The sequence below is a fragment of the Eretmochelys imbricata genome, chromosome 12 (genome assembly GCF_965152235.1).
Source record: "Eretmochelys imbricata isolate rEreImb1 chromosome 12, rEreImb1.hap1, whole genome shotgun sequence".
Classification (NCBI taxonomy): Eukaryota; Metazoa; Chordata; order Testudines; family Cheloniidae; genus Eretmochelys; species Eretmochelys imbricata.
In genome coordinates, this window is record NC_135583.1 from 40781975 (window position 1) to 40794570 (window position 12596).

At 54.5% G+C, this 12596-nt stretch overlaps 1 protein-coding gene across 1 annotated transcript; it reads left to right on the top strand.

Annotated features, from left to right (window-relative positions):
- Positions 1-333: 333 nt before the first annotated feature.
- Positions 334-12019, top strand: DRC4 (dynein regulatory complex subunit 4). The gene is made up of 10 exons (XM_077831127.1): positions 334-437; positions 1807-2004; positions 2336-2542; positions 3777-3831; positions 4641-4846; positions 5249-5416; positions 5876-5962; positions 7841-8050; positions 11161-11226; positions 11870-12019. The coding sequence occupies exons 1-10, from the start codon at positions 423-425 to the stop codon at positions 12017-12019; spliced, it is 1362 nt and encodes a 453-aa protein (XP_077687253.1). The 5' UTR covers positions 334-422.
- Positions 12020-12596: the final 577 nt, after the last annotated feature.

The window sequence follows — 12596 nt, forward strand, 5'->3', positions numbered from 1 at the left end:
CTGGGTGAAGGTACTGGGTCATTCTGAGACCTTGGCTGCACCAGCCCGTGGCACCTGTTGCCTTCCCCTCAAGTGCATGCCCCTAACTCATCACAGGGCTCAGGCTGCTCCAAAATGTGCTCTTAGTTGATTGCTTTGATGTGGAGTTTCTTGTACCTTTACTGACCCTCCAGCCCTCTCAAAGCCGCACCTGTGGCCTGTGGGAAACTGGATGATCACACCTTGTGTCATCTCATTGGTCAGAATGACATCCACATCCAGTGGTCCCCAGCAGCCCAGGTCAGTGGCACCTCTGTAGCTCTGAGCTATGGAAGCCTGTCATGTATATTGTTTTCTTTTCTAAGGCACCCAAAAAGAAAGGTGGCAAAAAAGCCAAGGGGGGCAAAGCTGCAGCGGTGGTGGATGCTATCCCCCCGGAGGACATGAACAAGGATCAGGTGAGAGCTCACAGCATCCCTCCTAGGGCTCTTTGCCCTAGGGCTTCACATGGCCACCAAGCTCCTGGTGAGAGGAGGCTCCCATTTGTAAGGATTATTGGTTGCACGAAGTGCACAAGGTTTGGTTCAACCCATGGAGATGGCAGATGGTGAAGATTAGTAGAAAAGTCAGGGTGGCTTTTCACACCAACAACTGCACCATCTCTTACATGCCTGAACTATTTGCATGGGTGTCACAAGAGCAGGCTCGTTATGGGCTTTGGGGTGTAGTTGGGTTCCCAAAGGGTTTAACCATCTCATCTCTCCCTCTCCAGAGCTTCCATAACCTCCCCGTGTCCCTCATCTAGCCTGCACTCTATTGCCCATGACCAGGATTCTGTGCCCTCCTCTGCACCCTGTTCCACTGTCTAGTAGTTATAAAAGGTTTTCTGTGACACAGTCTAGCATTTCCCTGTCAGTCTGAGCACTATGTCTTGTTCTGTCCTTGTTTCCTATTGGAAACAACCCCCTCCACTCACTCTGATACAGGTGTATAACCCCTTTAGAACTTGAATTGCTGATGGAATCAATGTCTGTTGCTAGGGCATTCATACACCCCATGCCATAAATACACCTTCCTCTTCTTTCCGGGCCCAAGCAAACCATTTCCGCAAGTGGTACTGTGTTCAGATTCAGTTCTATGATTGTTCAATCTGTGGTTTGATGATCTGCAGTCATGCTATCTGCTGTGCTCTCATCGCATCTTAAGCGAAGCCAGTGCTTGAATGAGAGAATGGACTAGGTGCTGTGCGAAGGGGAGTTAGTGATTCAGCAGGTAGCCCTCTTCCCTTGTATTATTATTTAGTATGGTAATGTCCAAAGTCCCAGTCAGGATCAAGGCCCTGCTTTGCTGGCTGCTATACAATCACATATGAAGACATGATCCCTGACTCAATGTCCCTGTAGTCTAAAAGAGGAGCCTGCAATTCTGAGTCAGAATTGGTTGTTAATGGATGCAGCACTGCTCTTCCAGATGACAAATAGGGTCTGTTCCCTTCCGATCAATAAAGATGCCTTAGCTCCCTTTTCCAGAGGTCAGGGTGTTTGTCCCAGTATCCATATCTTAATGGCTAATTACAGTCTGCTTCCCTAAACAGCCTGTGGTTTCTGTTGGATATGGCATCGTCACTTCCCGTCCTAAACTTTTGTATCCTGTTAAACAGCTGCCATGCTCTACCCAGGGGAGGTTGTTGGGATTGCTGTGGGTAGTTTGGAAAGAGCTTTGGGCCCCCAGAGGGTGACAGGTACTAGAGAGAGATAGGTCAGCAATTTTGTGGGAGGAGAATTCCTCCAGCGTTGCTTTCACCAGCTGTGCTTGTTGGCTCTGCAGCTGGAGGAGCACATTGTGCGTCTCCGGGAGGAGCTGGACCGCGAACGGGAGGAGCGCAACTACTTCCAGCTGGAGCGTGACAAGATCCACACCTTCTGGGAGATCACCCGTCGGCAGCTGGATGAGAAGAAGGCAGAGCTGCGCAACAAGGACCGTGAGATGGAGGAGGCCGAGGAGCGGCATCAAGTGGAGATTAAAGTGAGAGGCTAAGGGAAGACGGTTAGTGGACTCCAGCTCTCGTTACTGGTGCCACAGCTCCATGCTTGGCTGTGCCCATAATTAGTAGCACCCGGGTGTTCTTTGAGTGAGCCCTGAGCAGCACGGGATAAAAGGAGGGGACAAAGGTGAGTTGGGCAGGACACTAGCAAGGAGTGTCTCAGGCAGTATTTAAAGTTCAAATGTGTTCTTGCCAGCATCTGCTAATGCCCCTCTTCCCAGACCCCTGCAGAGGGGTGGGTCCCCACTGCTGGGCTCCCCCTGCTCCCATCCCTGTCTGCGGGCTTTACACCACTGAATTCCTTTCTTCCAGGTTTACAAGCAGAAGGTGAAGCACCTGTTGTATGAGCACCAGAACAACATCACAGAACTGAAGGCAGAGGGCAGCGTGTCCATGAAGCTGGCCCAGAAGGAGCACCGCACCCAGGAGACGGAGCTGCGCAAGGATATGCGCACCTTGAAAGTGGAGCTAAAGGAGCAGGAGCTGGCCAACGAGGTGGTAGTGAAAAATCTGCGCATGGTACGTTGCTCTCAGACAGATAATCATGGGGCTGGGGACACCTTAGGTGCAGCCTGGAAGAAGAGAGCTGCAGAGACGACAGAGCGATTCCGAGGCCTGGGTGGTATTGGCGTGCAATGGAGATGGGAGAGCCCAAGGTTAACTTGTCAGAGAAGGAGGAAAGAGGGGGCACCTGACTGAGACTTCCAGGCTCTGAAGGGCTGAATGGAGACTGATCAGTCCCTGATCCTTCCGCCATCCCCTTAATGTGAAACTAAGGGGTTATCCAGTGTGGGAGATCTATTTAGAGTCACTGAAGGAAGTCTAAAAAGAAATGGAGTACTTGTGGCACCTTAGAGACTAACCAATTTATTTGAGCATGAGCTTTTGTGAGCTACAGCTCACTTCATCAGATGCATACTGTGGAAACTGCAGCAGACTTTATATATACACAGAGAATATGAAACAATACCTCCTCCCACCCCACTGTCCTGCTGGTAATAGCTTATCTAAGGGAGTCAGCCAGTAGGTTCAGTGTTGCAGGAGTCAGAATCCAACATGGGGCTGGAGAACCTGATGACCAGTAACTGCATGCGTCACTCTGCAAACTGCAGTAGGATGGATAACCAAACCATGTGCTCCAGGGCATCAGCTGATCCCCATGGGGTCAGGAAGGATTTCTGGCATGGCCAGGTGCATTGTGGGAATTTGTGTCCTCCTCAGATTTTGGTCATTTCCTGGGGCAGGATATTGGGTAATATGGACCAAAGGTCTGATTTGATTTGGCAGATACAGTGCTGTTCCCAGAGCTATGCTGGGTGCTGGTGCACTGACGTGGGGGTTACTGTTGGCAGAGCCAAGCTGGTGTGTGCTGCACAAGGAACCCGGGGGCATGGTGGAGAGGGCGCTGGAACTGGTGTTTGCCAAGCAGAAATGGCCAAAGTCAGTAGGGAAAGAAATGTTCCCGGAGAGCGATACTGTCCATAAGGCAGGGGGTGTGCCCCTCAAACACATCTGCAGGTTCGGTGCATGTCCCAGGTGTCTGAATGTAGCCCATACATCCACGAGCACACTCAGCAGCCTTTGGCAGAGTGGGCATTACTGGCATAGCTGGTCAGCAGCCCTCAAGCCTTTCGGTGATGGCTTCGCACTGCAGCCAGGTGAGCAGATGCCCTTGACTCTGAGCCTGTGCGTAGGGGAGGATTTCTCTCTCTATTTGGCTATCCAGGTCTAATGTGCAGCTTCTCCCTGGCAGAAACAAGAGGAGGAGATCACACGGCTGCGCAGCGACTTTGAGAGACAAGTGAAAGGTCAGTTCCTATTTGGACTCCTGTATGAAACCCAGAGTGAAAGCTCTCTTAGCACTCATCACACTGTGCCTCTGCTGGGCTCCCTCCCCTGGAGCAAAACAGGGCCTAGCTGGCTGAAGGCCATTCTCCCCCTCCTTCCATCTTCTGCCACTTGTGGGCTGTAAGGCTGAGTGGCTTGTTTGAATTCCCAGGAGCAGCTTGTCTGCGCGCCCGCAGAATGGATCAGAGCAGCACCAGCAGCGGGTGCTTTGCTGCCACTCAAGGTTGGACTCGGTCTCACTCTACACTGCCTGTCTCCATGTGGCAGTGCAGCCCTGCTCCCTCGATCTGTGTCGGGGGAAATTGTTTAACAATGTGCTCTGGTGGGCACCATAGTGGGCACTAAGCAGTAGTAAGTGCCTTTCACAGACTCTCACTGGCTCTCTGGAGCTGCAGGGCTCTGAGGCTGGAGGAGACTTTACAGGCGCTTAGGTCTTGCGCTACTGCCCTCTTTGTTATAGCGTGGTTCGATTTGCATGGGCTGATTACCTGAGTGTTTCTAGTGCTCCCATGCCTGTGGTGTCTGGGCACCGCAGTCAGCCAGGGTTTCTGGGCATTCCCTTCCATGATTCTGCAGTAGCTGGTCCCTACACTAATGGGAGCTGATATGGCACCATTAATGGGCACCCTTTCCAAGAGTACCATCCCCATGGCGTGGACTGACCAAGCAGCTTGTTGCAGCAGCAAAGGGGTGCTCGTGCACTGGGTCCCAGCCTCTCTGACCTGCCCTATGGGGTGGTCACTCAGCCACGCGTGGTGTTTCGCTTCAGAAATTGAGGCCAAATACGACAAGAAGATGCGCGTGCTGCGGGACGAGCTGGATCTGCGGAGGAAAACGGAGATCCACGAGATCGAGGAGAGGAAAAATGGACAGATCAACACACTGATGAAGAACCACGAGAAGGCCTTCAGTGACATCAAGAACTACTACAACGATGTCACCCTCAACAACCTGGCACTCATCAACACTCTCAAGGTAACCGGCACCGGAGTGGGGACACAGCTGGGTCGGAAGCCCAGTGCTGGAGAGGACTGACGCTCTCTTGGAGGTGACAGTTCCTACCTGTTAACTCTACATGCATTTCAGTATTGGCTTCCCACTGAACTCCCTTCCACTGCAGGGGTTTTCCCATCTGCTGTGTGAGCACCAGCCCCGCTAACCCTAAGGAGCGGTGACACTCTTACACAATTACACTAATGACGATTATGCAGCTGCTTTGTAAACATCACCATTTTAAGCCATCTGCTGGGAAGCTGCTATGGCAGTGCCATGTGCAGTGCTTGGGGGTCAGGCAGGCCTGGGGTCTCCTGCCGCGATGCCCCATGCTGGCAGCCCTCCTCAGGGCCTCAGTCATTGTGTATCTGTCCCTGAGAACAGGAGCAGATGGAGGAGATGAAGAAGAAGGAGGATCATCTGGAGAAGGAGATGGCGGAAGTGCTGCTTCAGAACAAGAGGCAGACAGAGCCCCTGCAGCGGGCCCGGGAGGAGGTGGCCGAGCTGCAGAAGAAGCTAGCCCACTACGAGAAGGACAAGGAGGCACTGGCTGTGAGTCACCTGTTCGGCTCCTATCTGGTTTAGGTCCCATGTCCTGTAGTGTCTCCCCCTCTCCTTCTCAGAGCACTCCTTGTGCTGTGTCCAGGGTGCAGATTGGGCTTGAATAGTGGCCTCTGCTGGTCATCTGGGAACTACACTGGCAGGCTCCAAAATGGAATCCCCGTTAGCCGTGCTTGGCTTACGCTGGTGTCCTCAGCATAGCATCTGGTGGGGATCCCCGAACTCAGGGGTGCAGAGGACCGCTCTCTAGTGGAGGAAGGGGAATAATGGATTCCTGCCCCCCGGGGCTGACTCCTGAGCCCTACGTATCTTGTTAAGAGAGAGAGGATTCTGTGTGGGTGATGCCCATCTTGGGGAGCAGAGTCTGGTATTCTCCTGTGCTGCCTCTGCCCCACCCCAGGAACCCATAGCGTGCGTCTAATCTCTTTCCCTTTTTCCTCCCCTCTGCAGAACACAAAGGCCCGTTTGAAAGTCACCCAGAAGGAATTTAAAGACCTTCAGTGGGAACATGAAGTGCTGGAGCAGAGGTTCAGCAAGGTGAGAGCCATGGACATGAAGCGAGAGCACCTGGGCATGGGAAGTTCCTGTCCCGTCCCTCCCCAGCCCACTCTGAACAGCTGGGATCCGGGGGTATGAGATGATGTCACAATGGTAATGGTGTAGACGACTGCACGGGCCTCAGCTCAGCCGGGGTTGTCCTGGGTTCTGACACCCTCTGGGTTCCCTAGGAGCGGCTGCCTCCTCTGAGCTCTCTCTGCTCTGCCATCTCCTGTACCCAGTAGACAGACCCAGCTTTGTAGTTGACTAAACAATAACATGTGCTCCGCTGGTCCCTTCCTGGCCTGGGGCTGCCTGGCTGCAGCATTAGGCCAGGAGGAAGACAAGAGAGATTGTTGCTGAGAGTCTCCCTGTTACAGTGAGGGAGTGCTGGATACAGCATAGCATCAGATTACCACTGTGGAGCCCCTGCCCTTCCATTGGAACGATCCTCCTCGGGCTCTCCTATAACCGCTGGATTTAGGATGATCCCTGTTCTGACCAGGCAGAGTCTGTTACTGGCACGCCACCCTTCAGGGAGCTTGCTTCAGGTTAAGTGCTTGCAGCCTGAGGGTCTTTTCCCCAGCTCACCCAGCTGAGCGGGTTAAGGCACCATGGAGCTTGTCTGCAGTTCGTGGAGACTCCCCAGCAATATGAATATTGATATGAGACCTCATTAACAAGCTGTCATTGAGGCAGCAGCATATTCAGTGTATTTGGAAATAGGATTTGGAGGATATGTCTTAATTCAGACACACATTAACTAGATAAGAGCCAAGGTTCTCTTAGTTTCTGCTACTAACATCTGCCATTCCTACCCGCTGCAAGGCAAGTGAGTGATCCCTTCAGGCACCTAGCATTGGGGTCACTCTGAGGGCCAGAATAGGGTCCTGGGGTCTCCCAGCCATAGACTTTAAGGCCAGAAGGGACAATTGTGACCATCTAATCTGACCTGCAAAGCCCAGGCCAGAGAACCTTACCCAGTGATTTCTGCATTAAGCCCAAAATTGTGGTTTGAGCTATAGTACATCTTTTAGAAAGACATCTGTTTTGGTTTAAAGATTCCAAGTGATGGCGAATCCATCATGCCCTGAAGTCAGTTGATCCAATGATTAATTCCCCTCACTGTTAATAAAGGAGGAGACTGTGGCTACCAGAGGATGGTTTCAATCCATCAGCCTCTGGGCCCAGCATGCTGCCATGGCACCACTGTTCCAGGAGCCAGGATTCATGGGTTCTCTTCCCATATCTGCTGTTGATTCAAGGGGTGACCTGGGGCCAGTCTCTCAGTCAGCCCATCTTGAGACTGCTGATAGTAATACCTGCCTCTCAGAGATGACCTGAGGATTGGCTAATGTTTACAGAGCACTTGGGCCCCTTTGGATAAGCACAAAACGTAGCAGTTGAGGTGGAAACTAGGTACAGGAACTGGGAGTACAGTGCAGAGGAATGAAAGTGGGCTAAGAGGGAAGACCCCCTTCCTATGGGGAATCCGTCTGGGGCGGGAGCTGTTTGGTGGGGGGAGTTTATGACATTCCTGCCTTTGGCAGGTATACTGTGCTTGTTAAAGTCAGGCCTGTGGGGTGCATGTGCTAAAGGACACACATGCAGTGGTGCTGGCTAGGGAAGAAATGCTCCAGACTCCTCATTCCTCTTGCTTCAGGGGGAGGGATTTCCCCACTGGGAGTCACGTATGTTAACTTCCACTGAAGTTTCCAGTGTTGCCCACGGTCAGGGGCATGCTACCCAGCCTGGTGTTCCATTGGTCAGTCCCAGTGTTCCCACAGTGGGCTGTTCCCACAGTGCAGAGCAGGTGGTTTTGAAGGCACAGCACGGAGCTCTCCTTGCTACCTGGGTGTGTGGTTCTCTCCTGAGCAGGTGCAGGCAGAACGAGACGAGCTCTATCAGAAGTTCACCAAAGCTATTAGTGAGGTGCAGCAGAAGACTGGCTTCAAGAACCTGCTCCTGGAGCGCAAGTTGAAGGGCCTCTCCAACATACTGGAGAAGAAGGAGGTGCAGCTTAACGAAATCCTCTCAGCCTCCAATCTTGACCCCAGCGCCCTCACCATGGTCACACGCAAACTGGAGGTACTGTAGCCTGCTTCAGGATCTGGGGGGAGAGATGGGAGCAGAAGAGTCACTTCTTGCTGGGCTTGCCCCCTTCCCACTGCAAGGGTTAGGGCTTGGGATGATAGGGCTGCACAGGGGGGCCGGGCCGGCTCTGTGGCTAAACATGGGCTAAATCCCTGGCCTTTTAACCTCAGCCCCAAAGAGTTGAGTGCAGTCTCTGTAGCTGGAGAGGGATCCTGCTGGAGGCAGCAGGGGGCTACATTCATGGTGCAGTCAGGCTTGGAGAAGGCATCAGAGAATGGTCCTTTTATGACCAGGAGGGAGCCCTCTCCTTCTCCCTGCACCCCCTGAGGAGCGAAGACCAACCTTGTGGGACCCCACACTCTTTGTTACTCCCGCCTGGTGGCTAGCTGAACTTGGTAGTTTTGTCAGAGTTTCTGGTCTGTTAGCGCAGCCCCAGAAGGTGCAGAAGGAGAGGCCCAATGGACTGGGAGGACAGAAAGAGTCACCCCTCGTCTTGGAAGAATTTCACCTGTAAGATGTGTGTAGAGCTGGGGCCCTGGCATACTTAGGGAAAAGCCCCGACATGGTCCACTGTCCTGCCAGAATCCCTAGGCTACCGCTGTGGTAAGGGGATGGGTTTCAGTGGCCTCCTGTAACTCCCATGAAGGCCATTGTATGGGTAACCCCCTTGGGGCACTAGGATTCTCCTTGCATGAGGGGCAGGCTAAGGTGCAGTAGGTTCAGCGCTGAGTCTCGCTCCCTCAGCTGTGTAAAGGGTGGTTCCAAGTCCCATCCCACAGGAGAATTGTTGGGGCTGCTGATTCCTTTGTGTGCCAGGCTCCGCAAGCCAGGCACTGCTTGTTTGTACTCCGTAACGGTGAGGGATGGAAGCACACTGAGCAGCAGCCTCACCCAGGCTTCCCCGGCCAGCTCTGCAGAGACAGCCCTCTCCTGGCTGACACCACCCTCGGCAATCTAAGCAAGCTCCACTCTGGCTCTGCCAACACTTGGAGCTGGAAGGCGTGATTCCTAGCTCGAAGTGACATACTCGGGGCGGCCAGCCTCTCCTGCTGCTTGCACCTCTAGAGCGACACTCGAATTTTAGCACGCTAGCTCCATGAGAGTAGCACGGGTATGTCTCCTGGAGCTGGCAATGACACCCTCCAGCTCTAGTGGAGGCATACCCAGAATGTGCCAGATTTGGAGGGGCTTTGTGGCCATGGGGGCTAGCGGGGACATAATGACCAATGAGAACTAAGATGAATCTCACTAGTCACTCCCCCCCATATCACCTGCTTTCCTTCCTGGCTCTGTGGCTCACAGCAGCCTCTGGGATGTCTGGCATGCTAAAAATACATCGCAGGGAGCTCCTGGGGCGAGGGGAGAAAAGGCTTAGTGATTCCACATTCCAAGCGAGTGGCAGCAGTGACAGGAGAAGCAGCACTTGCTGTCTGCCTTTGTCCCAGCCCAGCTCAAATGGGCTCGGGACTCGGGAGACCTAGGTTCCTGTGTGACCTGGGGCCAGTCACTTCATCCACCCTGTGCTCAGCTTCCAGCACTATAATGGAGATACCATTTCCCTCCCTCCCTGGGGTGTTGTGAGGGTGAACCATTAACAGCCCTGTAGTGCTCAGACACTGGGGATGGAATGAATCCATGTAGGAGCTCCACTGCCTGGCCTGGGGGGAGCAGATCACAAAACACATTCTTCAGAAACCACCAAGGCGACATCTCTCCAGCAGCTGCTGGCGGTGCTGGAGTCTCCGAATTCCTTTGCTCAGCTGCCTTCTGCAGGCGAAGCTCCCGGTCTGTAACTCTGCACTGGCGCCATGTAGCCCAGGCCCTGACGTTTGAGCAGTTAGGTGACGGAGTGGCAGAAATGCAGACCTGGCCTTCCCCTCTCGCTAATGTTAGCGAAGCGGCACCGTTGGTACATCTCAGGACCAATTTAAGTAGTGTAGACAAGCTCTTGGAGGCACCGAGCGGCACCCAGGTCCAGAGGGCCCTGGTTGGGTTCTTGGAGCGGAAAGGCCAGGCAGCACATGTGAGGCACAGCCGCCTCGCCTTATCACAACTCCATACCCGCCCAGGGGTTCCTTTCATAATATGACCCAAAACTGGGGGTCCCCTGCATTCCTGGGGCCAGCCCCTGAGCACTGGAAGCTGCCATAGTGGCCCCTGGCACAAGAGTCACAGTGCAACTGGAGCCTTTTCCAGCGAGAGGCTGGTGCAGTGGAAGTTCCAGGTGGGGGCATGTTGTTCGTTTGCTGCCCTCTGCAGAGCACAGGCTGCTGGCAAGTCAGGCACCTCATGCTTAGTAGACACATTTGTAGCCCTCACACATCCCACAGTCTCTGCAGCAAACCAGCCGCTTAACCAAAGGGAGAACACATTCCTGAATCCCAGAATGTCTGACCAGGTGTAGCAGTTTGACAGAGGGCTCAGCCAGCCCTCACAGAGAGAGGGCCCACTGAGCCACCAGGGCCCTGGATTTCCTCTGGTCTCCGCTTTCCCCAACTGCAGAGAGAGCCTGGGGCCTGTGCTCAGCTGGCTGTCAACGGGCACTGGGCACCCAGCAGGGCTGGATTCGGACCCTGTGGTTGTGAGGCAGGAGGGTGGGATCAGGGGTGGGGACTGCTTGTCGTGGAAGGTTTCAAAGCACTCTGAATGCCTCCCTGGGGACTAAGGTCACACTCCATTGCGTGGCCTGAGGATTTCCTCTGTCATATCTTTGGCTTGGTGATGGGAGGAAGCCAGGCTGGAGTGGGATGAAGTGGGCTGTGAGCTCTCCGAGTGCAGTGCAGGGGCATGACCTTCTCCGCAGTGTTCGTTACCGAAGGGAGCACAGGCCATGTCTAACCCACCAGATGCAACATAAACTGGCGGGCAGGCAACACTAAAGGCATCTCAGTCTCTGGGTCAGTTACACTGAGCGGGGTTCTGGGGTTACGTTCCAGTCCCCCCCACAAACTAGCCCCAGCCAGCAGGCACCACCTCCTCTGGCAGCACCGTGGGAACCTTGCCAAGCCAATCTCTGCAGCTTTCCCGTGGCACCACGCTGAGCTGGGCTCTGGTCCATGCCCAGGGGACCCAACCAGTAACAAGGCTCTGATCTCCCTTCCCAGGACATGCTGGATTCCAAGAACAACACCATCAAGGATCTCCAGTACGAACTGGCCCGAGTCTGCAAGGTGAGGAGAGGGGACCCTGCTTCTGTCCTGCCCCAGTGGAACCAGGCAGGGTCAGCGCTGGGACATGCCACATAGTTACTGTGCTCTGCAGGGAGAGTCCTCCTGTGCAAAACCTAATGGGGATCAAGGGGAAGCTCCAGGGCCTGCTGGGAGGAGCAGGGCACTGCTCTTACATGGCTCTGTTAGACATAATCTCTCCTGAAGGAGAGGAGGCAGAGGAAGGGCTGTTCCTGCACACGTGTGCACAGATAGACACAGCCATTGCCCAGCACTTCCCTTGTTGTGTCAGGCCTTTAATCCTCTTGATTATGTGGCAAAGCTAGAAAAAGCTGGCCCGACAGCTCAGCCCTCTGGCACCTTGGCATCTCCTATTGTGTGTGCAGCCCTCGCTGCTAGGCAGCTAACTCGCTGGCGGGAGGGAATTAGACACATGGTGCTGGTTCTCTCTCTGGGGGGTTTCCTAGGAACCCCCAGTATCCAGACTGGTTTGGGGGCCGAGTTCTGGTTTCCCTAGTTATAATGACAGCCCCCCTTTGCCCCTGCCGGGCACCACAGGGGATGGTGCAGGAGTGGGTGGTCTGTGCAGGTAGGAGCTAGCTAGTGAAGAGCTGTGTATGGGACTCACACTCTGCTTCGCTTTCAGGCACACAATGACTTGCTGCGCACCTATGAGGCCAAGCTCACAGCCTTCGGGATCCCCCTGGACAACGTGGGCTTCAAACCACTGGAGACCACAGTGATGGGACAGCTGCTGGGGCAGGGCCCAGCTGGACTCGTTGCTACCCCCACCTAACACTGCTGGGCACGTGCTTGTCCATCCCCTCTCAGGTTACACTAAATATTGTCAGCAGCCTCGCCATGTGCTCCTGTCCCAGCACCGCAGGGAGCGGGCTGGGCTGTCCCAGGCAGAGAGCAGGGCTGTTTGGTGGCTCTGCCTCATTAAACAGACCCCAGAAAGGTTTTTAAGCAGGCTCCAAAGAAACCGTTTTTTGCTTCCCAGGGCAGGGCCGGGCCTCAGCGTGGAAGGAGACCTCTCACAGCCCAGTGTTCCCTTGCCTAGAGAACGTGCCAGCCAGAGCCAGCTGGTAGCTGGCCCCTGGGTACCGCAGCACTATAAGCAGAGGAGTGTCACCACTCCAGACCCACACCCATGGCATCCACATGCAGCCTGTTCTCAGCCAGTCCTGCACCCATAGGCCTCCCAGCTGGGCAAGGACTGGAACCCAGAGGCCTGCATGGGTCTCCTCCATATGCCAACAGCTCTCGGCCTCAGGAAGAGGGATGAGCCCTGCTGGCTCTGGAGGGACTGCGCTCACCAGCAGGGAGAACTGGGCCCCTGAGCAGCAGAGCCACGCTGCCCTTCCTAGAGC